The sequence below is a fragment of the Leptinotarsa decemlineata genome, unplaced genomic scaffold, assembly GCF_025532065.1.
Source record: "Leptinotarsa decemlineata unplaced genomic scaffold, Ldec_3_MD MMD2_tig00000505_RagTag_RagTag, whole genome shotgun sequence".
NCBI lineage: Eukaryota > Metazoa > Arthropoda > Insecta > Coleoptera > Chrysomelidae > Leptinotarsa > Leptinotarsa decemlineata.
The window spans coordinates 7,416,780-7,442,303 of NW_027412549.1; the positions used below are offsets into that span (position 1 = coordinate 7,416,780).

A 25,524-nucleotide genomic window follows, 5' to 3' on the forward strand; every position below is an offset into this window, starting at 1 on the left:
AGTTCGTTGAGATTGGTTAGACAAGTTAACAACAACAGGTATTTAGATGCCTATGAGAGTGAAGAAATAAGTAAACATAATAATATTATGAATAATGATAGTGGACCAATACCTTATAGTATGCTATATAGCTTGTTGAAATAATATTTTACTATCAGATTTACCTGACTGTTAGATGAAGCAAGATTGTAAAATTAATTTAATAAGACTAGTAGTAGATTAGGTAAGGTGTAAAATTAATCAAGACGCAAGTACCTAGCAGAGGTATCTAGGGTATAAATAAGGACAATACTGTATCTCATTTAGTTGTATCTTCCTCTTGAAGATGCTCACCTGGTGATTGAAACACGTGTCGAGGTGTTAAAAATAAGGGTTCGGTGTGGTGGGATTTAACTCCAGTAATATTCAAGCTCTGCAATATCTGTTGATTCTCATTGTTAGATCACGGACCCTATATAATGAACTCTCAGATATGAATTATAGGTATCATAATTCGAATCTTTCATAATGTAAATAACTAAAGATGAAAAAATGAAAGCGACTATTATTGATAATTTGGATTCAATGAGATAGGTTTGAAAAATATTAACGATTTTTATCGTTTCACTTACGAGCAGAAAAAGTTAAGAAAGCCGTATTTTTCGTGTTTATTTACCGGCGTATATTACATTTCAAAGTACACATACCTCTGACTGAATATCTAAAAGATATAAGTATTATTTTGCTCATTTCCGCCCACTTCAATTATATTTTTTTTAATCTGTATAACAAATAATACTTAATACTTATGTGGTCGCTCCTGGTGTATAGTCTGTTTGATTCCCTCCACAGAAGAAAAGTTGATCTGCAAGCTTATGCAAATGACCTTGTCATTCTGGCAAGGTCCACGTCGGGAAGGGTAGCTTGTAATATCCTCCAAAGCGCGTTGGACGTTGTTCACACTTGGTGCCTGAGGGAGCAGATGTCTGTCAACCCCAGCAAAACTGTGTTAATCCCCTTCACCAAGAGAAGGAAATTGGACGATCTAACGCCACTTTTCTTCAATGGTGCGGTCATTCCATTTGGAACGGAGGTGAAATATCTTGGCATTGTCCTTGATAAAAGACTCATCTGGAACGCTCACTTTGAAAAAGTTTTACACAAAACCAGCATGTCTCTATGGACATGTCGAAGGATTTGTGGTAAAACTTGGGGTTTAGGTCCCAAACAAATCCATTGGATTTATGTGATGATTGTCGGACTAATAATCACGTATGGTGCAATTGCTTGGTGGCCGAAGGCTTTACAGAAAACGGCCCAAGCGAAGCTCTCTGGCTTACAGAGACAGGCTTGTCTGGCTATCAGTGGTGCCATCAGTACCACACCGTCAGCGGCCATGGAGATCCTTCTAGATCTACCTCCTCTCCACATTTTTCTGGAAAGAAGAGGCTAGATGGACTGCATACAGACTTGTGCACATTGCCAATTGCACAAATCAATTCATTGCAGAGTGCAACAGACTGTTGGTTGACATTGGAAGTCACAGCATTCTGGAAATGACCTCTGACTATATGCCTCAAACCTCCAACTGTCAACTACGAACTGCCTTATAAAGTACTATTCCCGAGTAGAGAGGACTGGATCCTTGCGGGAGAAAAGAATATTGAGAGCAGATAGTTGTTGGTTCACAGATGGATCAAAAACACCTTCCGGTTCTGGTACAGGTGTTTTCAGTCGCAGAGACCCAGGATAGAGTTATGTACCTGCCTAGGAACTTATGCGACTGTATTTCAAGCGGAAATTTACGCTATTGAATTGTGTGCGGAAAGATTAGATAAATCCAACCTCACTCGCAAGTCAATAAAAATATTCTCGGACAGTCAAGCGGCGTTGGAAGCTCTTGGCTCCCACCGAGCAAGGTCTAAATTGGTAGAAAACTGCCAAAAAAGACCAGAACCTGTCATTGGCATCGCTTTGGACTTTGCCAAACGAACACTTAAAACCTGGATAGCAAGAAGAGTTATGGACTTCTGGCAGAATCTTCCAGGACTGGCTCACTCCAAGGCGTTTATTCACCCTTCGAAGCTTGATTCCAAACAGTTGTTGGACTACAGTAGGGATGAACTACGATGTCTAACAGGCCTTCTTACAGGTCACTGTCATTTGAATCATCACATGCAGAGACTTGAACTGACGGAAGACAGTGTGTGTCGCCTCTGTCTGGAAAATGATGAAACTGCAGAGCATATACTTTGTGCCTGCCCCGCTGGGGACCGAATCAGGTTCTTTGAGTTCGGCAGATCCCTACTCTCACCATCTGACCTGAAAGACCACTCACCATACAAACTAATCGGCTTCGTTAAGAAGCTGGTTTTATTTGGCCGAGTGTGAATAGGTGTGAGCCACAATAAACCGTTATGAGTTGCGGTGGAGGATCGAATAGAAACACTCACTTTAGACCTACCTACCTAATATTGATTAAGTCAGTTTATTGTTTTTTGACTCAAAAATTTCATATGACACCATTGGAAAAAAAAACGCCGAACATACCCATACTTGGAAAGTGAAAATGCTTCCTTGGAATATACACGCAACCGTGGCTTTTTATTATTTTTTGTTCTGTTTATTGTTGGTCCCTGATCTCCTTTCTCTTCTTCACGAGTGTTGTATCTTGGACGCATTTTAATTTTATACGGCTGATGAACTTGGTTCAGGTATTTCTTGCTTTTTGTTTCTGTGAAAGTCCTCTCTCTGCTTTTAGGCAAAAGCATCTCATAGTGGTTTATCTAATGGCATAGCCCTCATAGTGGTCTTTGTCTATCGAATGACTTATGTTCGAATGTTACGTACCTATAGCTGCGGAGAGGGAGGGGGGCCAGCAGAAATCATTCATTTATCAGCTTCTCACCTAAATATATTTTAGGTAATACGAATGAAACAGAAGAGGGATGACATAGGTAGGGTGGTCGGAAATTCTTCAATTTCCTACCGAAACCATGATTTCATGAAAACGCTTTCGAAATATTTCAGTATCTAGTTATCTAAGCATTTTGAATACCTAATTGAGGTTTATCAATATTCTTTTTATAGCCAGGCAATAGTGCGATGGTAATTCATAATTCATAACTGATATTTGTGTAAAACAAAAGCAGAATATAACAATATACAGCATGTATCTAAAATTGTGTCATTAATTTCTTAACATGCTTCGTTTCCGAGTAATGATGTGTCAAAGTTTTACTATTTTTTTTTCAAATTAATAACTCAAAAATAATTTTGCCGATTTCAATGAAACTTGTTGTATTTGTTAGTAGTAATAAGGGGCTTCTTTTCATGAGATCAGGTTACGGATAATAATTTCAGTGGCGTCACAGAGGTTTACCTGATTGATATTTATGGTAAAAATCATTGTTCGCCGCTGTTTTTCTTCAGATTGAACAATCGATTAAAAAACGTGTTTGAAGACAAACTTTTATACCAATGCACTGAATTGAAAAAATAATTTCAATCATTGTTTGTTCGAGCAGTCGTTTCTTCCCATTCTTTCATAACTTTGGGAGGCAATCATGTAGAAACATTTTCAAAGAACTCAAAATACTCACCGTTGCGGGTATTTATATTTATGAATTTTATATCTAATCAGCATAAATACCTTACACGCTCTAAAAACTTATTAATACCCCATATGCATCGAACCACCATATACCAAAAAAGCCACCTTTTTCTTGGACCAAAATTTTACAATAAGCTTGATGATTCGGTAAAGAATGCGCCAAATATCAATATTTTTAATTCAAGACTGAAAGCTGCTCTCATAGAAAAAATTGCTACACCCTTGAGGAATTTTAGGTTAGGTGTTTTTTTGTCTTCGTTGACGTTCTTGTCACTATTTGATATTACCATTATTTTAAACTTTTCAATTATAACCATGACCCTCAATTTTACTGTTGTAGTATTTCGCTACTTTTATATGTCTACACATCTTTTTATTTCAATTCTTTTGAAATATTTAGAAAAATACTTGAGTTTGAATATATGTATATGAAAAGCACTTAATCTTATGACGTTTTCCTTGTTATTGTACTGATATAATTATCCAGTGTTATGTACTTTTTAACAAGCGAAATAAATGAATTATTATTATTATTATCCGAATTTTCGACGGGGCGTTGAGTTTTTTCGATGAATAAAGTTGAAAAACCTTCAACTTCAAATATGAATTCACTCTGATTGATATTTACACAACTGGCAGATTCGGCCATTGAATTTTTGGATATTGAAGTTTTTTTTTCATATTCTCCATCGTCGTTGTTGATTTGAATCTTCTATATTTCGAAGCAGCAGGGAGTTAATTCAATAACAGTGGCACTGGTGTACGATATTTTCAATAATCAAAAAAATAGTTATACAATTAGATTTCATGACCAATGCCCGTAACCTGTTGTAATTTGTAGAAAATCGAACTGTAAACTCTACTGAACCAGGATTTAATAATGAACATCAAAATGATACATTTAATATTTCAACAACAACACTAAATCAACAACCATTTTTAAGGAATCATTAAAAACAACATCTATCAAACGAAGTGAACATGGAATTTTGCAAAAGAACCATTAACAGCTGCCCAGATTCTTAACTCACTGCCAATTGAGCAAATTCATAACTTTTCAGACATTTTTCAATTATTTTCAATCGCCAATAATATTATTACAAAATGAGGTTGATTTTTTACCATAAAATTAGACGTTTCAACAAAAGAGATCACATGTAGTTCAAATGAACATGAAAAAAACATAAACTGTAATATATAGACACGAAAGTAATACAAATTATGAAATTATGAAACAACAAAAAAGTACATTTTTGATTGAGGATTAAATATTTTGTTAGGTTTAAATTCAAAATGAAATGTAAAACTGAATATTTTGTTTCTAACAATATTCATGAACTTTTTATGATTTTTTGCCTTTTCACTGGCTTGTGAATTTCCTTGGTTCTACTTTTGTGAGAAATCTATTAATCAAGAATCAAGATCATTCGAATATCACCTTTCATTAGTCATACAACCATCCAAATCAGTTATATAATGTACTGAAATATCCGTGTTTATGATTGAAATTGAAACTAAAAACCAAGAGATTATCAATGTTTGAACTTTTACACTTATCTATTCCAAATAATGCCAATTCCTTTATCATGCACACAGTACCAATTAATGACAATTTTAATAAGTACTCATGTGAATATATAAGCAAGAAATGAACTGAACCGTTCATACATTGACCCCTATGCAGACGATAAACCGATACGAATACTACAATAATAATAATTCAATTTTTCAGTATATTTTGTTGTTAGTCTCATCGAATGCTTTTGCTAGGTCTTTTACTTACTTATTGTTCCACATCAGAGGCAGCAATCAGTTGAATAGGCCAGATAAATTTTCGTAGCCTCTTACGTACTCTTCATCTCAAAGAGGATTTGAACGTGGAGTCGTATTTTCTTGACAGATTTCTATTCAAGCAACAACCGTTTTAAAGTTTTAATATCCGAATGAGCATTGCCCTTTATTATATTATTATAAAATTACAACGATATAAATTGATGGATGTAGTGGTAGGAGATCATCATGAAAATTGAGAGATAAAACTTTCTATTTTTAATACCACTTTTATTTGTAACTGACGTTACTGCAGTTTCGTCCTCTATAAAGACATATTCAAACTGCAGTAACGTTAGTTACAAATACAAGTATTTCATCAGTTCGGACTTCCATTGTCTAATATAATATAAATTGATTTGAAATCCCTAAAAAAATTAAAGATTAACCGAAAATAACAATTTTATTAAAACAAAAAACTGAAATTACAAGGAAATAACATACAAGCTACAACCAAGAAAATAAAAAATTGAAATATTAATAAAAGCTGAAAATAAAAAAATAAAAAATATTATTAACAAAAAATGAAAAATAAAAATTAAAAGATTCCAAACCAAGTTACGTCACGACAATCGTCTTCGGGTGATAACTGGACTTATTCCTCCGAGATCTGACTATTTATAGATCATTCGAGTGCTTTCACCAATCTCCTCGTCCCTCTCTCCGCTTCATTGGTTTTAGCGGGAGATGACGGTTTGGTGGGAGTTGGTCGTTTTTCGCTTTATTAGAGGTTTCCATATGTTACGTATCTCTACGCTAGCTTGACTAAATGCGTTGTTGAACAGCATATACAAGACTTCCTTGAATTTTCTCCTAAACCAGTGTTCCTCTTTGTGGATGATTTCAGCTTGAGCCCACTTGATGTTATGTATGAGTCCAAACAAGCTCTGCTATTCCGGATTTGCTGATTTCTCCTCGCTGTGTGTGTTTCTTGTGCTCAGCAATGCGAAGAGCCATTGAAAGTTCACAGACAATGGAAGACCTAACTGATGAAATACACCACGAAACATTGTCAGCCACCTTCAAACAAACACAAATAAAACACAAATACAAGTGGTATAACATAGGAAGTTTCATTCCTCAATTTTCATTGGAAAGGTATTTTAATAGATCAGTATTTGTTATCGAGTTCGCGGAGATTTTGTTAAATTTTGATATTATAATTATAATGAATGAATGAAATTAATTATTGAATTTTCATTTGTAAATGTGAATTGTAATGAAGTTGAATGAATAATTCTACCTAGTTGAAAAAAATAAAGCCTTTTCTAAATGGATAGGACCGCATTAAAAACTATGAAATACTAACAATGAGCGATTCAATTCGTCTGCAAAAATAACATGGCTATTCTATACTAGCACAATTTTTCATTCAAACATTCTTGAATACAGCAAGGGATTGTTGATTCATGAAATGGAAAAAAACAAGTTGGTTATTTATGCATTGTTTACCATGTAGTTTCTATTAACAGCTTCTAGCAGAATTACAAAGTAACAGAACAACAAAACTGAACTTTGAATCGCTATACAATAAGCTTTCTCAGGCGTATTCCGAACACTTAACAAAAATATATATATATATATATATATATATATATATATATATATATATATATATAATAAGCAAAGCAGAGTTTTGATTTTTTGACCATTTTGCTGTACTGTACATTTCTCCAGTCGCAAAGATTCTCATATATATATTATATTAGTTTTTTATCGACCTTTTTTTGGGTAATTGTTACCTTCCACAATCTGAAAAAATATAAAAATTATAATGGAGAACTTTATACAAGTGTAGAAGGGCAAACTTTTTAGTTTACCCCGATAAGTTACTGCGTAAAAATCAAAGTATTTTTCACAAAGAAAAATCTTCTATTTATCAATAACTTGTCGTATTTAACAATTTGGCCTATCAAAAAAATTATTAAGAAATAATACTTATCTTTTACGTTTCGGAGGCGAAAATCTGCCTCCGTCTTCAGAAATGGATAAAAATTCGAATATATACGCAGTTATTCCTTTTTTGAGAGCTTATTTCTTTACTTCTTCGACAGATGTCAAAGAAGTTTTGAAATATGAAATTATGTCAATGTTGTTGATTGACAACTGAAATATTCGATGTAATATAAGGTACTCTCCGATATCAGTTTGTTGCCATTTCGCCACTATCCAAAGTTTTCTTCAAGATGGGTAGCCAAGTACGGGCTATTTCTAAGGAGCTGTTCGAGATACAGTTCTCTCCAGACATGAGAATATACGCTGACTCTTTTAGCTTACGTCTTTCAGAATGAGGCTCATTGGTAATCTTTCTTGTTCTATTCCATTTCACCCGATTTCAGTTGTCAATCAACAACATTGACATAATTTCATATTTCAAAACTTCTTTGACATCTGTCGAAGAAGTAAAGAAATAAGCTCTCAAAAAAGGAATAACTGCGTATATATTCGAATTTTTATCCATTTCTGAAGACGGAGGCAGATTTTGGCCTCCGAAACGTAAAAGATAAGTATTATTTCTTAATAATTTTTTTGATAGACAAAATTGTTAAATACGACAAGTTACTGATGAATAGAAGATTTTTCTTTGTGAAAAATACTTTGATTTTTACGCAGTAACTTATCGGGGTAAACTAAAAAGTTTACCCTTCTACACTTGTATAAAGTTCTCCATTATAATTTTTATACTTTTTCAGATTGTGGAAGGTAACAATTACCCAAAAAAGGTCGATAAAAAACTGATTTTTTCCTCCACAAAAAATGACTTTCGTTAAATATATATATTATATATATATATATATATATATATATATATATATATATATATATATATATATATATATATATATATATATATATATATATATATATATATATGATGAGCTGTTTTCTCGGGTTTCGCTCCGTGTTCTGTGTATTTTCTCCCCATAAGGATTATTTTCACAACGTTTCGGCAAAGTCTCATTTGCCATCTTCTGGTGATGTCTGGTTTTTTCAACTAGACATCAACCAGACATCACCAGAAGATGGCAAATGAGACTTTGCCGAAACGTTGTGAAAATAATCCTTATGGGGAGAAAATACACAGAACACGGAGCGAAACCCGAGAAAACAGCTCATCATACTTTATCCGTGAGAATCTTCGAGTTAACATATATATATATATATATATATATATATATATAAATTTTCATATGCTTCAATAATCAAGATGGAAGATTAAGATCATGATCCACTGGTCGGCAATTTATCCGTCACTGACTGACCACATTTTCAAAATAACTCAACATGTTCTGTTGTATATTATTCTGAAATAATTGAAAAACTGAATTATATTCAATAAGTCACACAAAATAAGTAGAATAAGTTGATTATTTTATACCTTGTATAAAATCAATTTTGACGTTGTCAAATACTAGCGCCATGAAGGTATATCTCATAATATCGATTACCTTTTTCACTAACCATAATTTCCTATATTTAAGGCAATATTGTGTATAATGAAGGTGCGAAGATTTTGATTTTCATGTTCCCGTGAATGCTAAGTGACCATAGAAAACTTAACAAAGCGTTTGGTATTTGAGAAAACCATAAATTCTTTATGTACCAAAGGCGACAAAATAAACAAAACTCATATCCAATTCAAATTCTAAATCACTGTTTTTTTTCCAGGAATTCAAATCAAATGAAGTAGTACCGGATGTTCTTAATGACGCTCCTGATAAACTGCTGGAGATCAAGTATAAGTCAGGTAAAGATGTAAGACTTGGCAACGAACTCACCCCTAAACAAGTTCTAGAAGCACCTGAAGTCAAATATGAAGCCGACTCTAAAGACTATTATACACTGATTTTCACCGATCCAGATGCGCCTAGCAGAAAAAATCCTAAGAGCAGAGAATGGAATCACTGGTTGGTGAGTAACTTTTCTCATTAAACATAGTTTTTTTATTAAGAAAAAGAAGTAAGCTTAGATAAACATTTATACGTTAAATTTGATAATGAGGACGCTTTTGAACTGATTCGTCACAGAATTAGATTGTCTTGCAATATGCAAATGTTTACATTTTTTTTTTTCATTTACATATCTACCTCTATTATTTCGAATATGAAACCTTCTCAACATCTTTCATATTCAGTGGAAGTCTTCTCGAGGGCAGTGACAAGAAAAAAATTCTCATAGAAACGCAGATAATAACTCAATTGAACCCATTAGCCTTCAATAAGAAATATTTATAAACAGAGCAGCTTATTTGCTATTATTATTGATTTATTTGGTTTTGAAGGTTGTTTTTCTTTGAGTTATTGAATATATGGCTAACAAGCAAGTTTTGTACACATAGAATCATCAAGGTATTGTTGAGACAAAATTTTACAAGGGAAATCTGTATTTTTTTCAAGTTATTATTATTTCAATCGAAATGTACTTTATTGTATGAAACTATCATCTCATCTGTATTGAAAATACAGACATGAATACATATAAGTGAAATATAGATTCACAAAAAAATAATAACAGAAATAACGTTAAATGCAGGTTGGAATACTCCTGAATATCATAAAATGTCTTCCCTATAAGTGATATATTGACAGCACTATTCCCCAAAAATGCTGTCTCTCAACGTGTGTTTTGGTAACCAAGTTAGCATCATCAAGAGACGACAAAAATTGATACTTACAAGCTATGTTAATGTTTTTATATTCATCTACACTAATCATAACCTTGGTAATTAAATTAATTTCTAGTATTTTGGTATTGTCCTATTATTATTTACTACCTGACTGATACGTAAACTTTTTTTACCTGTAATTACTAACTGGTGTGAATGAGCTATTAGCAATGGGAGATCTCTCACCGTTTATAGATCTCATTCCACAATTTTCGATTTCAAAACTATCGAAGGCATCTAAAAACACGCTGGCATGTACCGGTCTCAACAATTTTAGGCTTTTCTTGCTTATTATATGGCCATACCATAGAATGCCGTTTCCGAGATAAAAAAAGCTCTCTGAATAATTATTCACAGGATACCTATTCCTTTCCCTACCTTGAAAAAGTATCGATTGGCATATTTGTGGAGTTGAATAGTCGTTTATGTTTCTGATTCCTTAGAACAGAATACCATAATTAGCATGAACATCAAATACGGCATGGTACACAATTTTTGCAGTTTTTCACTCCAATAGTATTAGTTTCCAACGTTAAATCTGAAAATACGACAATGTCTTTCAGTTTTCATTTTAACAATGTCATTGAAATACAACAGAAACAGGGCAGGCCCAGGAGCAGATTTCCGTGGGACACAGTGTTTGATATAGGCAAGCTGGATTCGGTAACTCAAATTCAAACCAGCTAATCCCGTAATGCTGAAAAGTTTGCACCAATATCCATAATATACACTGTCAAAAGCCTTTGATTAATCAGAGATAATACTGCCACGCTAACTTCTTTCAAATTCAAATGATTGTATAGATATTTTTGAAAATAGAATATATCATCAGATGAATTTCTTTAAGGCTGAAAGCTGAATTGTTTGTGGTTCAAAATATCATGTTTATTTACTAACTTTTGCTAATATTCTATAATTTTTCCTAAGATTGGAATAAGTGAAACTGGCCAGAAGATTGCCTGATGTATCACCTCTCTTAGGAACTGTCCGCAAAAGAGTTGAATATTTTCAATGAATTAAACATTGAGAAATAGTTTCAAATAAGGTGCAACTATATTAAGAAATGGATTATGGTTTTGTAGTTTTATCCTCACCTCACAGCGTTTCGTGAACTCTGCATCGATTGATAAATAAATTTCTCTGAATAATACTTAATACACTTATTTGCGAATGTTTCATACATCCTCGAACTTTAACATTCTTTTCTGTTGAATTATTTAGATGTTGTAGCCTTGAAACTTACTGAATTACTGTTAAATGTGATAACATAATGAAGTATTTTCACATAACTTTTGAACTTTCTCCTGAAGAGGATTCTGAATATTATAAACATTTTATTTAAAAAAAAATATAAAATTCATGGGCAATCTACTTTCATTCATACGTCATTTATACGTACCCGCCTTCGCTCAGGATGACCTTTAAATTATCAAAGGTGAAAAAATGTTTAAACTTATTCTAACTATTCACAATACTTGTCTATAGATAACATTTTACATTTTGTTATCCGGGGAATATACGAGGTTTGCTAGAAAATAACAGATCAACATTCACCTTATCCCCTTTATAAATAATAATTTTGAATCGAGTTTTTCGCTGTTCAAAACAGTGTTTTGAAAAGCATATTCATAGTCTTCGTCGCTTTTTCCTTCACAGCTTTCACTGTATCAAACTTGTTTTCTTTCAATATTTCCTTTACTTTCGGGTAACCAAAAAAAAGTTACATGGAGCTATATCCGGTGAGTATGGTGGATGTTCCAACACAGGGGTCGATACTAGGCAAAAAAATGGTCCAACAAACAATGCAGTGTAGGCTAAAGTATCATCCTAGTGATTCATCAGCGACTTATTCACTCACAACTCTGATTGCCTTTCTAGAATGGCGAGAACCTCAAGGAAATTCTTCATTCGCTGTTAGTCCTGTAGGAAGCCAATTTATATATAGAATTTCCTGGATATCAAAAATAATGATCATCATGGCGTCCTAAAGGACGTTCCTGGCGTGGATTATATCTTCGATATTTTTCTCTTCCTTCTTTGAAACGTTTATACCACTCAAAATCCTTTATAAGTGAGATACACTCATCCCCATATCTTAATCTAAGAGAGGTCTCTGTTGCGGATTTATCGATTTGCGGATAAGTCGAAAACGTTTGACTTTCAAAGGAAAGTTTTACAGAACAAAAGTTGCTTAGAATTAATCAGACTATCCATTCCTCGACTCATTTTCAACGAAACATTTACCATTCTCGAGAAGGGGTGGCATTCATCCCCCAACCCGTTACAAGATCAAATTTGAAGTAGAGTGTGAGTAGAAACCAATTCTGCTAGCCACCAAACAGCACTGCATAATAGGTATTAGCTAGTTGCTAGTGGCTGCTAAAATACACTAGTGTGGCAAGCGAGAACTATCACGGAAAACTTTAAGCTACGCGAGTAAATTTTTTCCAAGAGCCTCTTCCTGTTATGGATAATCCGCCTACCTATGAACAGATGGTATCCTTATGGAAGGAAATTTATCAACGTCAACGTCGACACTCTCCTGTTCCAGGCCCAGATTGGCTGAACACATATTGGTAGAAAGAACTTCCGAACATCGTCATCGCCTTCTGCCCTGATTTTTCAACTCATGGCTGGACGGACAGCAGCCGATTTTGGTTTGGTTTTTACAGGAGCGGACCTTTCCTATCTCCAAGAACGGGGAAATGTTTCAATTTGTTTCCCCGCAAACTCTGTTCGTTTGAAGTAGTGAAGTGGACTCGGAAGAAGTTGTTTCAACTCGACGTAAAGACTCTAAAAATGATGCATCTCTTCTTTACATGGTCCGCGATCATGAGAGAGCAGGAATTGGAACATTTCTCTTTAACGCAACTGCCCGAGAGGCTGATGAACTCGGTTTAGTTTTCGAAACTGCACGAGGTGTTACCGAGTTGTAACCCGTTCAGCAAAAAGCCCACATAAAAGCCGCAGAGGTCACTACACCACTACAGCAACAAAAATATGAGTTGATGTCTGTATCGGAGCTTCGGGAATAGGGAGCGACCAGTGCTATCTTAGGAAATAATGATAATAATTATATTTTAACCATTCATGTGGAGTTTTCAGCTCTAGGTGAGACGAGTATGTCCGAAAAGAGGAGGAAAACCGATGAAAGATCGAAATTTTTCTTTTTGATCTCCGCAGACTCTATCCATACCACTATTAAGATGGTTCTTTTGATTATTTGGAGACCTTGATGAAATGTTGACCTCTCTTCTCTCTAATCCCAAAATTATACTGGCTTACCACACCAAGCCAGCAATTTTTTCCGGACAAATGCAAAAGGCTATCATTCTTGGCTCACTGCGTTTGTTTCGGGCACATGATTCTCGGCTCCAATGATCACTTACCCCACGGTGTGGTGAGTTGTCATTGATTGATAATTCTGGCACGCCCTCCCGAATGTATCGGGACTACGGAAAAAAGGATAATATTGATAATAACGTTCATTTCTTGTTTATTTGATTCATGTAATAATAAACGCAGAGGTTTAATCACGAGTCTGGAAGACTCCCCTAAAAAATATTCAATACTGTGTGCGAAGAATGAATTAATCAGTAAAAATTATAGGTAGATACTTGAAACTAATTTTTTGTGCAATCTACAGCATAACTGCATAACATATGAATCTATTTGAAAATTTTATAAAAGACCTAAAAAATCTTTCAGTGTTGTAGATGAAATACTTAATATTAAGAAATCATAAAGTATCTTTATTTTTAGTGGAATTTCAGTTTATTTGGGTCACCTAAGGATTGGAAATTCAAAATTCAGTGTATTTTCTTATAGTTCGGTTCTGGTCTTTGAAGATGTTTATTATTTGTTCATTTCCATAATCATTATAATTCATATTCATTCATTTGATTTTCTATTATAATTTTCAACCTAATCATAAATAACTTCATTGGAAAAACAAAACAAACAAACCACTGTCTTATCATTTCCAGATACAAAATTTATCAGAAAATATTTACTAGTAATCAATTTCCCAATTTTAATTCGTACTAAGAAAATTAATACTTACGGTAATTAAGAGGAAGCGATTGTGATGGAATATTATTGACGTTCAAATTGAATTTATAATAATCGCACATGTTCGTCTTAAAAGTTTGAGGTGTTGTTTTTACTCAATTTGTAAATTTTCATTATAAATGATGTATTTCTCAAATCAAATTCGGCCAACACTCTTTGAATCACGTTTGATATTTGTCCTCATTGTGTAATTATTATTTATAGCTCAAGATAGAATATCCTTATACACGAATCTGATTTTCAAAGAAATTTGTGCTGGATCTTATAGAATTTCGAGTGATGAGTTAATTATAGTTTTGAATGATCTTCCATGTGTTGCGATACACTCTACCTTCCTGTTTTCCAAAACAGCATTTTTTGAAACATGTATCGAGTATTTCTATTACCTATTGAAAATTTCCAAATAAAATATCTACAGTTGAGAAATTTAATATCTTTTTTTTTAGCAAAAACGGCTTTACCGTTTATTATGTTTTTTTTTGTATATTTGGTAGGAATGACAATAGGTCGCAAAGTATAGTTCATGCTGCTGAATGATTAGGATGTACCTATCCAGAAATGTTTTCTATTTTTTTGACGAAATATTGTTTATATTTTTTTACGTTTACTTGGTCAGCTAGTATTCAATAAAAATATAAAAAAAAGAAAATTTTATAAATTATTTTCAAACTTTCAGTATGTATCTATAACTGAATAAGATTTCACATTCAGTAAAAATAAAATTAGAAAACTTTATTTTGTGAAGTGTAACATTAATAGCCACGATCAATGTCTTGATACTTGAATTATCAAAATATCCATTACATAAAATAATTCCCGTGGTATTAGCGATGTGCCTAGTACGGTTTGACTCGAGTCATGCAGACCCGATTCCTGCTTTAGAACTCGCCTACTCGAATACCAATTTATTTTGATTCGAGTACGCCGGACTCGATTTCGGTACTCGAGTCAGCAAAAATCGATTCGTACTCGCTAACTCGATTGTATTTATGCGAGTACAATTGAACTGAATCGACTCTCGTATTCGAATGTGGTTAACGCTCGTACAAGCGTTGCCAACCGTACTATACTTAATTTGTGCCAGCACGTCAAGCTATACAAATCTGTCAAATTTCAGTAATCGGTTTTGAACTTTATAGCGAAATGATAAGGTTGGTTTCCGTTTGGGAAAATTTGGCAGTTTATGGTAACTTGATGGGCTGCCCACCGTACGATCGTATATTCCTACGCAAAATATACGATACGAAGTGAAAAAAAAATATCCTATTAATTTTCTTTGTCGATATAAAAAATCAATAGCAATCTACGGTTGTTTTTTTTTTTGTTCATAATGCACTCATTCAACCATTTTTAAACTTGAACGAGCTTTAAACTTTTTTTCGTATTTTTAAGAACACATCCAATATTTCTAAAACTACATAGCTTTTCGATGATACCGGGATTCCCCACGCAATTTAACTCTTACTTCAAGGTTATGTTACGTCATTATAATACAAACGATATTAGATCGCTCTAGGATCATGTATCGATTTTCGGCCATGCAGCAACATGTTGCGCAAATTAAATTTAAGAATGTACAAAAGAATAAATTCTTCGAGGCGTACAAACGGGACTAAGAAGTTGCAATTCTAATTCTGAAGTCGCTAGAAGGTTGAAAATAAAGGTACTGGACGTTTTCAATAAAAGATTTGGCGGTCATGAGATTAACAAAACTGTTGCTGAAGCAACATTCATGGATCCAAGATTTAAGAAAGCTGGTTTTGGCATCGAGACAAATGCAGATAATGGTCAACAATTTGTTGTTGACGAGTTGATGATGTTGGAAACACAATTCAAGCTCAATTCCAGGTGCCAAATAGATCTCTACTGCCATCTACTTCATGTCTCGAAACACCTACAACTTCATCTTCAGATTCCCAGCAGATAACTTCAGAGGTGACTGGCGAGAATTTATGGGAGCATTTAGATAAAGGGGTATTGGAATTTTCAAGCATGGAAAACCCCAAACAACAGCAATGATCATGTTGAAACAGTACGCAGAGCTACCGTATTTGGATAGAAAAGCCAATCCACTGAACTTTTGGGAACTTCGCAAAATCACCAACAGTGGCCTTTATAAAACAGCTTTGAAGTATTTATATGTATTCCAGCCACTTCTGTGCCTTCGAAACGAGTGTATGCAACCAACGCTGCAATAGACTGGAGTCCAAGAAAGTTGACCAAATACTTTTTTGAACAGTTATTTCAAATAACTTTTATTTTCTTATCTCTATTTTGTTTTTTTATATATTCATTTAGTTATGTACGATATTGTGAGTACGGTTTAGTTTGCTTAGGTGGATACCTTCCCAAATGTTATATTCTAAGCTGTTGAGTTTGTGTTCCTACTTTTGTAAAATTAAAATGGTTTGATTTTAATGCTTACTATATCTGCCTAGTGTTTAGATGTATAGGATTCCTTAAAGTTGTCTCAAATTACTAATAACTAGGTACTTAAATAAATAAAAAATAAATAATTACTAATATCTGGTTTAAGTCGTGAGTATATTTGATTATGTTCTTTTTTTGTTTATCTCCGTAGAACTCCTATGCTCTATGTTTTTATTTCATGTTTATAATTATCTTTCATTAAAAATTATGGATTTATTATTGTTGTGTCATTGTGCTCAACCTAACCTACACGCTGTTTCACTCCTTTTCATTTTTCTCTTTTGTTCTGAAATCGGACTCTAGTTCCGTACTAGAATTTTCAGACTCGAATTTCTAGACTCAAGTCCAGCCGGACTCGAGTTAATATTCGAATAACAAACATACAAATTCGAGTACTGGTCTTGAATAGGGTATCGAGTCGTGATTCGAATACCGTATAAACTGACTCGAGTCGACTCGATCCATCAAAACAGCGACTCGGCACATCACTACGTGGTATTACTATTACTACAAGTAGCCGGGGTTTATCCTTTGTCAGTGTTGGCCACTACTCTATACAATGTTGCCAAAATAACTACCATATAATACATGAAGTATTCCAGTTACCGGTCAGAAGGATTTTTTTCAATTTAGCCTTAAATATATTGATACTTCCCTGAAGTCTTTGTCAGCGGAGTATTTTTTCAGGTCTTTGAATAAAACCTGAAGTTTGATATCGTATTGTAATGAATTAAAGAATTAACTGTCTTAAACAAATTTATTTTTAACAATATTTCACTTTCACAACTAATTTATATACAACACTTAGCACCTAACGCTTAATTTATCTTCATAGTTAGATTTATTTCTTTAAACGCACAATTCACTTTCTAAGTACAGACTACTCCTCGGGACGGAGAGCGGCCTTTTTATATCGTCAACGAACGCTCCGGATCTCTCTAGGGATTTCGGCACTGGTCTAGATTATTCGCGGTGGCTTATCGAGTGCATTGCCGATGAGTTATGCGTTTGCTCGCTGAGATATCGGTCAGGGAAGGCTTCAGATTCATTACAGTATTCTTGTATTGTACTTTTGTTTGGAAATGGAAGTATATTCTTCTCTTGTGTGGTGCATTTCCTGACAAAATTTGCAAAATATGATTATCAATCCATTGGAAACACTTTTCCCTCACCAGAAAAAAAAATGTTGTCTCTTGACGCGCGTCCAAAATTATTTCTTAGATGTTATGTTAATGTCTTTATATGCATCTACACAAATGATAACTATGCACAATGAGGGTCAATTAATCAATTCCTAGTATTCTGTTATTGTTATTTAATAGTTGACTGATAACTAATTTTTACCTACACATCTTATAAAAAATATGTCTGATGATGCTAACTTGGTTAGCGAAACGCACGTGGAGAGACAGCATTTTTTTCTGGTAAGGGAAAAGTGTTTTCAATGGATTCATTTCACGCCAGAGGTTCCAAATTCTACATATCATACTTATCAGTTCCGAAGTAGACCAATCACACCAAAAATCGGATGGTTGATTTCATTAAAACATGTAGGGGAAAGTCGGGTAAGTTGACGACGTAGGTAAGATGACAAACGGCTAGTAATTTTTTGAAAAGTAACAGTGTAGGTTTTCTGCATGGTGCCGTCATCTCGCCAATAGTAGGGGAGTTAAGTTAGGAACGCAACCCTGCAACGCTGCGGAACAATTTGCGGATACAGTACAAATGAGTGTACCTCGCATATCTGCTGTAACATAACCATTGTATTAAATAAGCTTCCTAACCAACTGTTTAAGGTATGTTGACATTTGATTGTGCTCAATTACTAGTAATGAATGCATTTCATAGCATGTCACTACAATTATTATCGATATCATGTTTGTCGTGGAAATATGCTCTCCGGCTTCAAACATAACCTCATCGGGTAAGATGGTGCGGGTAAGATGACGAACTTCGTCATCTTACCCGCACCTTACCCGTATCTTACATGGTGGAAGATACTGCAATACTTTCAGTTGAGATCAAAGTCAGTCTCTTGCCAACTATATAACAGATATCGACAGAAGGGCATTCGGCTCACAAAAGTTCACCTCGAGAGACTAGCATCTGGATATGCAGAGCAGAACAACATTCCACATCGGTTTAATGAGTTATCAAAAATAGCAGGCAAAGACTGGATAAAGTCTTTTCGCATGAAATTCAAAATATGTCTCAGAATTCCCGAGCCTACGTCGATAGGACGTCTCATGGGTTTTAACAAAATTGCTGTTGAGAAATTTTTTCACATCCTTCGAGAAGTTCGAGATAAATGAAATTTTGAGGCCAGTCTTATCTATAACGCAGGCGAGAGTGGGTTATCTTTTGTGCCTACCAAACTTTTAAAGATTTTGAATCCTACCAGGGTTCGACGTGTTACAAGAATAGTGACTGTAGAGCGTGGGAAGAATACAACTGTAGTAAGCGCCGCAAAGGCACTTGGACATAGTGCCCCTCTTTTTTTATTTTCGGGAGAATACGAATGAAAAACAAGTTGCTGTTTGGGGCACCACCAGGGTCCAGAGGAAGTGCCCACAAAAACGGTTGGATGTGTACGGAGATATTTTTGAAACATCTGAAACGCTTCAAAACTCATACAAATACCACACCTGAAAATCCAGTGCTTCTATTGGTTGACAATCATTCTTCCCACCACATTTCCTTGCAAGGTATCAACTATTGTGGAGAAAACGGAATAGTAATGATTGGATTTCTGCCACACACCTCACACCGATTAAAGCCTTCAGATGTGCCTTTTTTTGGGCCCTTGAAAACATATTTTTGTCGAGATTACATTTCTTCGTTGTCAGTAACACTGGTCAAAAAATCACTGATAAAAATATTTGTAGAATTTTTATAACTCATATCTGAGGGCTGCAATGGTTGGAAATGCGGTTGAAGGTTTCAGAAAGTGCGGGATTGAACCATTCGATCCCTTCATTTTTGGCGATGAAGAATATGCCGCAGCTAAAACAACGGAGAAGGAGAATTATCTACAAGAAAATAATTTCAGATCTATTTCAGATAACGACAAATCCGACAACCAGCTAGTGAATCACTATTCAGATGAAAATTATTTGGAGAGATTTGTTTAAGATAAATAAAACCATAACATTCGACAAGTAGGTATGGAATCATTAGACGATTTAGCGGATGAAGAGCTGCCTCTAGCACATTTCGTAAACACAGTTGTTAATTTTTCTTCTCTTCCTTCACTACAGCAAGAAATAGTCTTGACCACTTACAAAACGCCAAAGAAAAATGAACCTTCCTGCACAACCGCAACATTGGCCATATCAAAAGTTAAGAAGACAATTTTTCAAAAAAATTCTAGTTCAAGCCGAATCCCAGTCGAAACAATAACTTCATCCAAAATTTTTGACATTACTCCGGGTCCAAAGCCACACCTCATCAGAAAACTCAACCGAAAGTTGCGTCACAGAAACCGACAAAGAGAAGGAAAAAAAATTGTGTCACTCTTGGACATATGGTCTTTTCCAAAATATGAACGGCTAGATAACAGAAAAAGTAGAAAAATGAATGTCAGTATTATCACTAGCACGCCTATGAAATGACAGTTGGAGGATGAGTTAGAAAATGAAAGGCAGAAAAAAGATGCAATACGAGTGAAAAACAAAAACACGTTAAAAATCAGAAAGAAATAAAAAACAAAAAGAAAAAAAACATGCGAAACCAAAAAAAAACCGAAAAAATTATGTCCTGCTTGCAATGAAAGCTTCGAAGATCCACCTAATGAAGACTGGATTCAGTGCTCGCAATGCTTGAGATGTGGCATGAATCTTGTACCGATTATACTTCAACTTACCCGCATATGTCCGTTATCTTAGCCTACCTTCGGGAAAGATGACAAATTTCTCAAGTACATAAGTTTATATTTTTGTTAACAAAACATTTCAGTTTTTTTAATACTATCTCATATTTTCTTGTGTAAATAATTTCAATGTCGAGCTGAAATTATTTTTTTTCTGTTAACGTCGTCAACTCACCCGACTCTACCCTAAAAACAAGATAATCTGAATCCATGAAGGAGTGTACTTTAACGGCTTAGGGAGTCGACAAACTAAATATTCCTATGCTGTATTATTTACCTAGAAGCCAAAAATAACATGATTATTTAAAAGAAAAGAAATAAAATTGACAAAAAAAATGCATTTTCGGTTACATAAAAACTTTACTATTCCAAATACAACTAAAGCACACACACATTTATTTACATTTAAATAACTGCCGATGAGAAAAGACTGAAACATATGAACACTAATAAAGACACAGATTATCCCATTCAAGAATACATCAGAATACATCAAGAATACATCATAATACATCAAGAATACATCAGAATACATGTCCCTTTGATAATCCAGAAAGAAATAATACGGGACCCACAACCATGATACGAAAAAAATTTCAAATGCTGCAAAAATAATATTTTTATCATTTGTTGATTAGTAACAATATTCCCGAAGTAAAGATGCCAAACCATTATTCTGGTAAACCATTGATAAACACTTGAATGTACCACGATCAATCATCCATTTTTGAAAATATATTTGTAATTTTCTAGGTCGTCAATATTCCCGGATCCAAAATATTGGAAGGTGAAGTAATCACTGACTACGTAGGATCAGCTCCACCCAAAGGTTCCGGCCTCCATCGGTATGTTTTCGTTTTGTACAAACAACCAGAGAAATTAAAAGTTGATGAACCTCGCCACGGTCCAACCGATGGAAACCGTGGACAGTTTTCGACGGAGAAGTTTGCCAAGAAGTACAACCTGGGAAAAGCTGTTGGAGGAAACTTCTTCCAAGCTCAGTGGGATGATTCTGTACCAGCATCGCATAAAAAACTTGGGTTTTGAGGAAAATCAACTATAAAACTGATTGATACTGTCAATCATCAAGTTTTTCGTTTACTTGTAGATTTAAATTACAGTATTAGTACTCTGTTCCAGTAACTGTTTCTTGATACTATGAATTATTGAATAAAACATCTCTTCATATTTATTAGATACTCTTTTTCATTTGTATTTTGGAAAAGACTTTTTTTTACTTTTTTGACAGAACATTAACCAATACTTATTAGAGCAATTTCTATCAACTTTTAGAGTCCTAATTTTACTCATGAAACATTCAAAAGTAGGTTTTGCCGATGTCAGTAGTTCAATAAACTGTGCCATTAAATTGTATGATTGAACTCAAGAACTAATTGATAAGGATAATAAAATCATAAAATCATTTATGAAAGAAAACATTCATTTGCATTCTGTTTTACCGCCACATCGTCCAAAGCCTACTTGATCAAAGTGTGCGTTTCGAAGTCTACATAAAAAAACCTAAAAGCACTGTATTTAAAAGATGACTCTAGCAAAACATCAAGTGCGCTACATTTTAAATAAAAAGGAAATTTTGAGCTCTATTGAAATATGCCCGAAAAAAATTGAAAAAATTGTTTTCCATCAATAACTATTGATATCTATTGAATTCTACGAAAAAAAGTGATTTGGAAAGGTTTTCATACATTTCGAAAATACACATTTTCGAATAATAAACTTATTAGTCGACTTTGATTATTTTTAACAGTTATACCCTCAAAACTGAATACCGTAAAACCATTTTCAACTTGACATGTGATAAATAAGATCGACTACATATTCCCCCTATGAAGACTCTATTTATAGGATCGACAGATAACTCAGTCACCGGTTGTCAAAAATAAACGAAGCACCCCAAGGCGATCTATTGAGTCCTGCAACGCATTTGTGAATCAGCCTAGCATCATTGATGACAATTATGTCAGGACGAAACAGCCCTTTCTGGTGCTTTGCAGTGAAAGACGGAGGAAGAATCTCGCCGGCGGTTGATGTCTAAACTTGGCTTTGCATCTGACCACCTTGGGGGACTCGTTTATCTCTGATATTCGAAGATTGAGTCCTCTGTCGATCCCATAAATGGCGTCTTCATAAGGGAAGATGTCGACTTCACTTACAGGGGTTTACAAGGACACTTGAGTCCAGCAACGCAAGTGTGGTTCAGCCTAGCACAACTTAATATACCCATGGCATGTCGAAATAGCGCTGTCTGGTGTCGAATTATAAATGCGTTGCGTTTGTACTCTGGTATTCAACTAGTTGCTTTGCAGTGAAAGACAGAGGACAGTGTTTTACCCACTTTATCAAAAAATTTTGAACGAGCAGTTGAAGAACAGCTGAAAAATCATCTCTCTCGGTTTTCTCCACTCCCGGAAGTACAATCTGGGTTTCGCAAAGGTCATAGCTGCGCCACTGCTCTGCTACACATCGTGGACGACATAATTAGGGCTATCGATGAGGGTCTTTGTTCTGTACTTGTGCTTCTTGATTTTAGTCGAGCTTTTGACACTCTGAACTACTTCTCGCTATTTTAAACTATATGGGTTTATCGGGTAGTGCTATCAGACTTCTTGAATGTTACATCAAAAACAGGGAACAAAAAGTGTGCCAGGGTGGAATCTATTTGAACTATCTAAAACTTAAGTCAGGTGTGTCACAGGGTTCAATATTGGGTCCACTATTGTTTACAATTTATTCATCAAACATGTTGCGTAGTCTAGAACACTGTAAATTTCATCTTTATGCTGATGACACTCAAATATATCACAGCTTTCTCCCTCAAGATGTAGAAAACGCATGTAATTAACAATGATCTCGAGTCATTTGTTGAGTTGGCAAGAGATCACTGTATACTACTAAATTCCACTAAGTCGAATATCATCCTTTTCAGATCAAAATAGAATCGCCAGAAAACAAGTGAATCTCTTACAATCACGATTGATAATGTTCCTTTACAACCCACAAATGAATGCAAAAATCTTGGAGTTATAATCGACTCTGACTTGCGGTTTGAGAAACATATAAACAAATACAAATTGCATATTCTTCGTCGAAACTTATTTATGGACACAGACACGTACTCACGAAACAGACGAAAACAACTCTCTGTGATGCACTGGTTTTATCGCGCTTCAACTACTCGGATACTTTATATGGTTCATGTTTAACCAAACAGTAAAACTCGTGTCTACGGCTCATTCACGGAATCAGGAAATATCAAAGAATATCCCATATAAGTTACGAGATACGGGGTGAATCACAATGGAAAATAGACGGATATTAAATGCTGCTAATTCATATAACAAAATTATATAAACCAAAACGCCGCTTTATTTGTACAGGAAAATCACTTTTCGTACTGCTGTTCACAATCTGAACATCAGATTTAAGGGTACTCTTAACCACAGTATAGAAGTGAACACCAGTAAGTTCACTCTCCGCCATATTTGGGTCAAGATTCCCCACCTCGAATTTTATGCGCGGCCGAACTACAGCGCAACTGACTGAATCTGAGGCGTTTACCAATTCCATGCAGTCATTGTTCACTGTGGTTCTGGCGTGAATTTGGTCATTATTACGCCTTGGTCAAAGACGAAACGGACTGATTTAAGTTTGACGATAGTCGTGTCACGAAGTGACACGAAACGTACTCACGAAACAGACGAAAACAACTCTCTGTGATGCACTGGTTCTATCGCGCTTCAACTACTCGGATACTTTATATGGTCCATGTTTAACCAAACAGTATGCTCAGAAGATACAGAAAGTACAAAACTCGTGTCTACGGCTCATTCACGGAATCAGGAAATATCAAAGAATATCCCATAAGTTACGGGATACGGGGTGGATCACAATGGAAAATAGACGGATATTAAATGCTGCTAATTCATATAACAAAATTATATAAACCAAAACGCCGCTTTATTTGTACAGGAAAATCACTTTTCGGACTGATGTTCACAATCTGAACATCAGATTTGAGGGTACTCTTAACCACAGTATAGAAGTAAACACCAGTAAGTTCACTCTCCGCCATATTTGGATCAAGATTCCCCACCTCGAATTTTATGCGCGGCCGAACTACAGCGCAACCGACTGAATCTGAGGCGTTTACCAAGCGAGCCAAATTGAGGCATGGAATATTATTACAGAGTGAATCGTTGTAAGTGGTGGTTTTGTTTTTGTGAAAAAATTGTGTCTAGTTTCAAAATGAGCAAGTGTCAAGCTCTGGGTTGCTGTAATTTGCAGGGTGATGTCGACATTCATTTTTTTAGATTTCCAATTGACGAAAAAAGGTATAGTTTTCTATTATTCATTATGTAAGATTGAAGTAATGAATATATAAAGAAAATCATAAAATAAATGTTATAGACCATATATAGTGAAGTCATTAATATGAAGATTTTTTATTATGAATTTAATTTGATGAAATTGAACTTTACGAATAGTAGATATATGCCTCCAGTTCCACTGGAAATCCACAAAGGAAAATAATTGTTGAACCACATCAAATTTTGATTTGTATCTGTAGGAAAACAATTACTTCCACTGAAATCTTTGCGAAACCAAAGTATCAAATGTATATTCAAATAACCTTTTTTGAGCCAACTTTCCATTTATATGTTCCAGATAATCTACTATAAATAGCAAATATGTCTTTTCTTAGATTCTGTCGTCAATAACAAAAAACATTAGAATTTCATTCGATTGACATACTTCATAATTACAACAACCAACCCAATAATATAACAAAAAAGTATTTCAGAAAAATGATTCAAAATAAAATGAAATTCTGCAAATGCCTTAGTAGTCATGGCAAAAGGCATACATTCGAACTGGAAACAGCCTGTTGCATACTTTTTTACCAATTCATCCACATCAATACTGGGGGTATAAAAACTATTGCGATTGAAGCTGTTAGGCAATTATCAAAAATTGGATTGACAGTTAGGGGAATCATTTCAGATTTAGGTTCAAATTTTTATAAACTTGCCAGAAAAGATCTCGAAG

At 34.5% G+C, this 25,524-nt stretch overlaps 1 protein-coding gene across 3 annotated transcripts in view; it reads left to right on the forward strand.

Annotated features, from left to right (window-relative positions):
• The window catches only part of LOC111508863 (protein D2), a 33,750-nt gene extending 12,096 nt beyond the window's left edge, over positions 1-21,654 (forward strand). Inside the window, exons 1-3 of one of the 3 annotated variants that reach the window (XM_023164492.2) lie at positions 8,733-8,848; positions 9,092-9,334; positions 21,211-21,654. In XM_023164492.2, the coding sequence (XP_023020260.1) occupies positions 8,843-8,848; positions 9,092-9,334; positions 21,211-21,504 (543 nt within the window). In that variant the 5' untranslated portion in view covers positions 8,733-8,842 and the 3' untranslated portion in view covers positions 21,505-21,654. Of the gene's footprint in view, positions 1-8,732; positions 8,926-9,091; positions 9,335-21,210 lie in introns of those variants that run through there. The other 2 variants (XM_023164491.2, XM_074173843.1) reach the window with 2 other exon arrangements.
• The last annotated feature ends 3,870 nt before the right edge of the window (positions 21,655-25,524 follow it).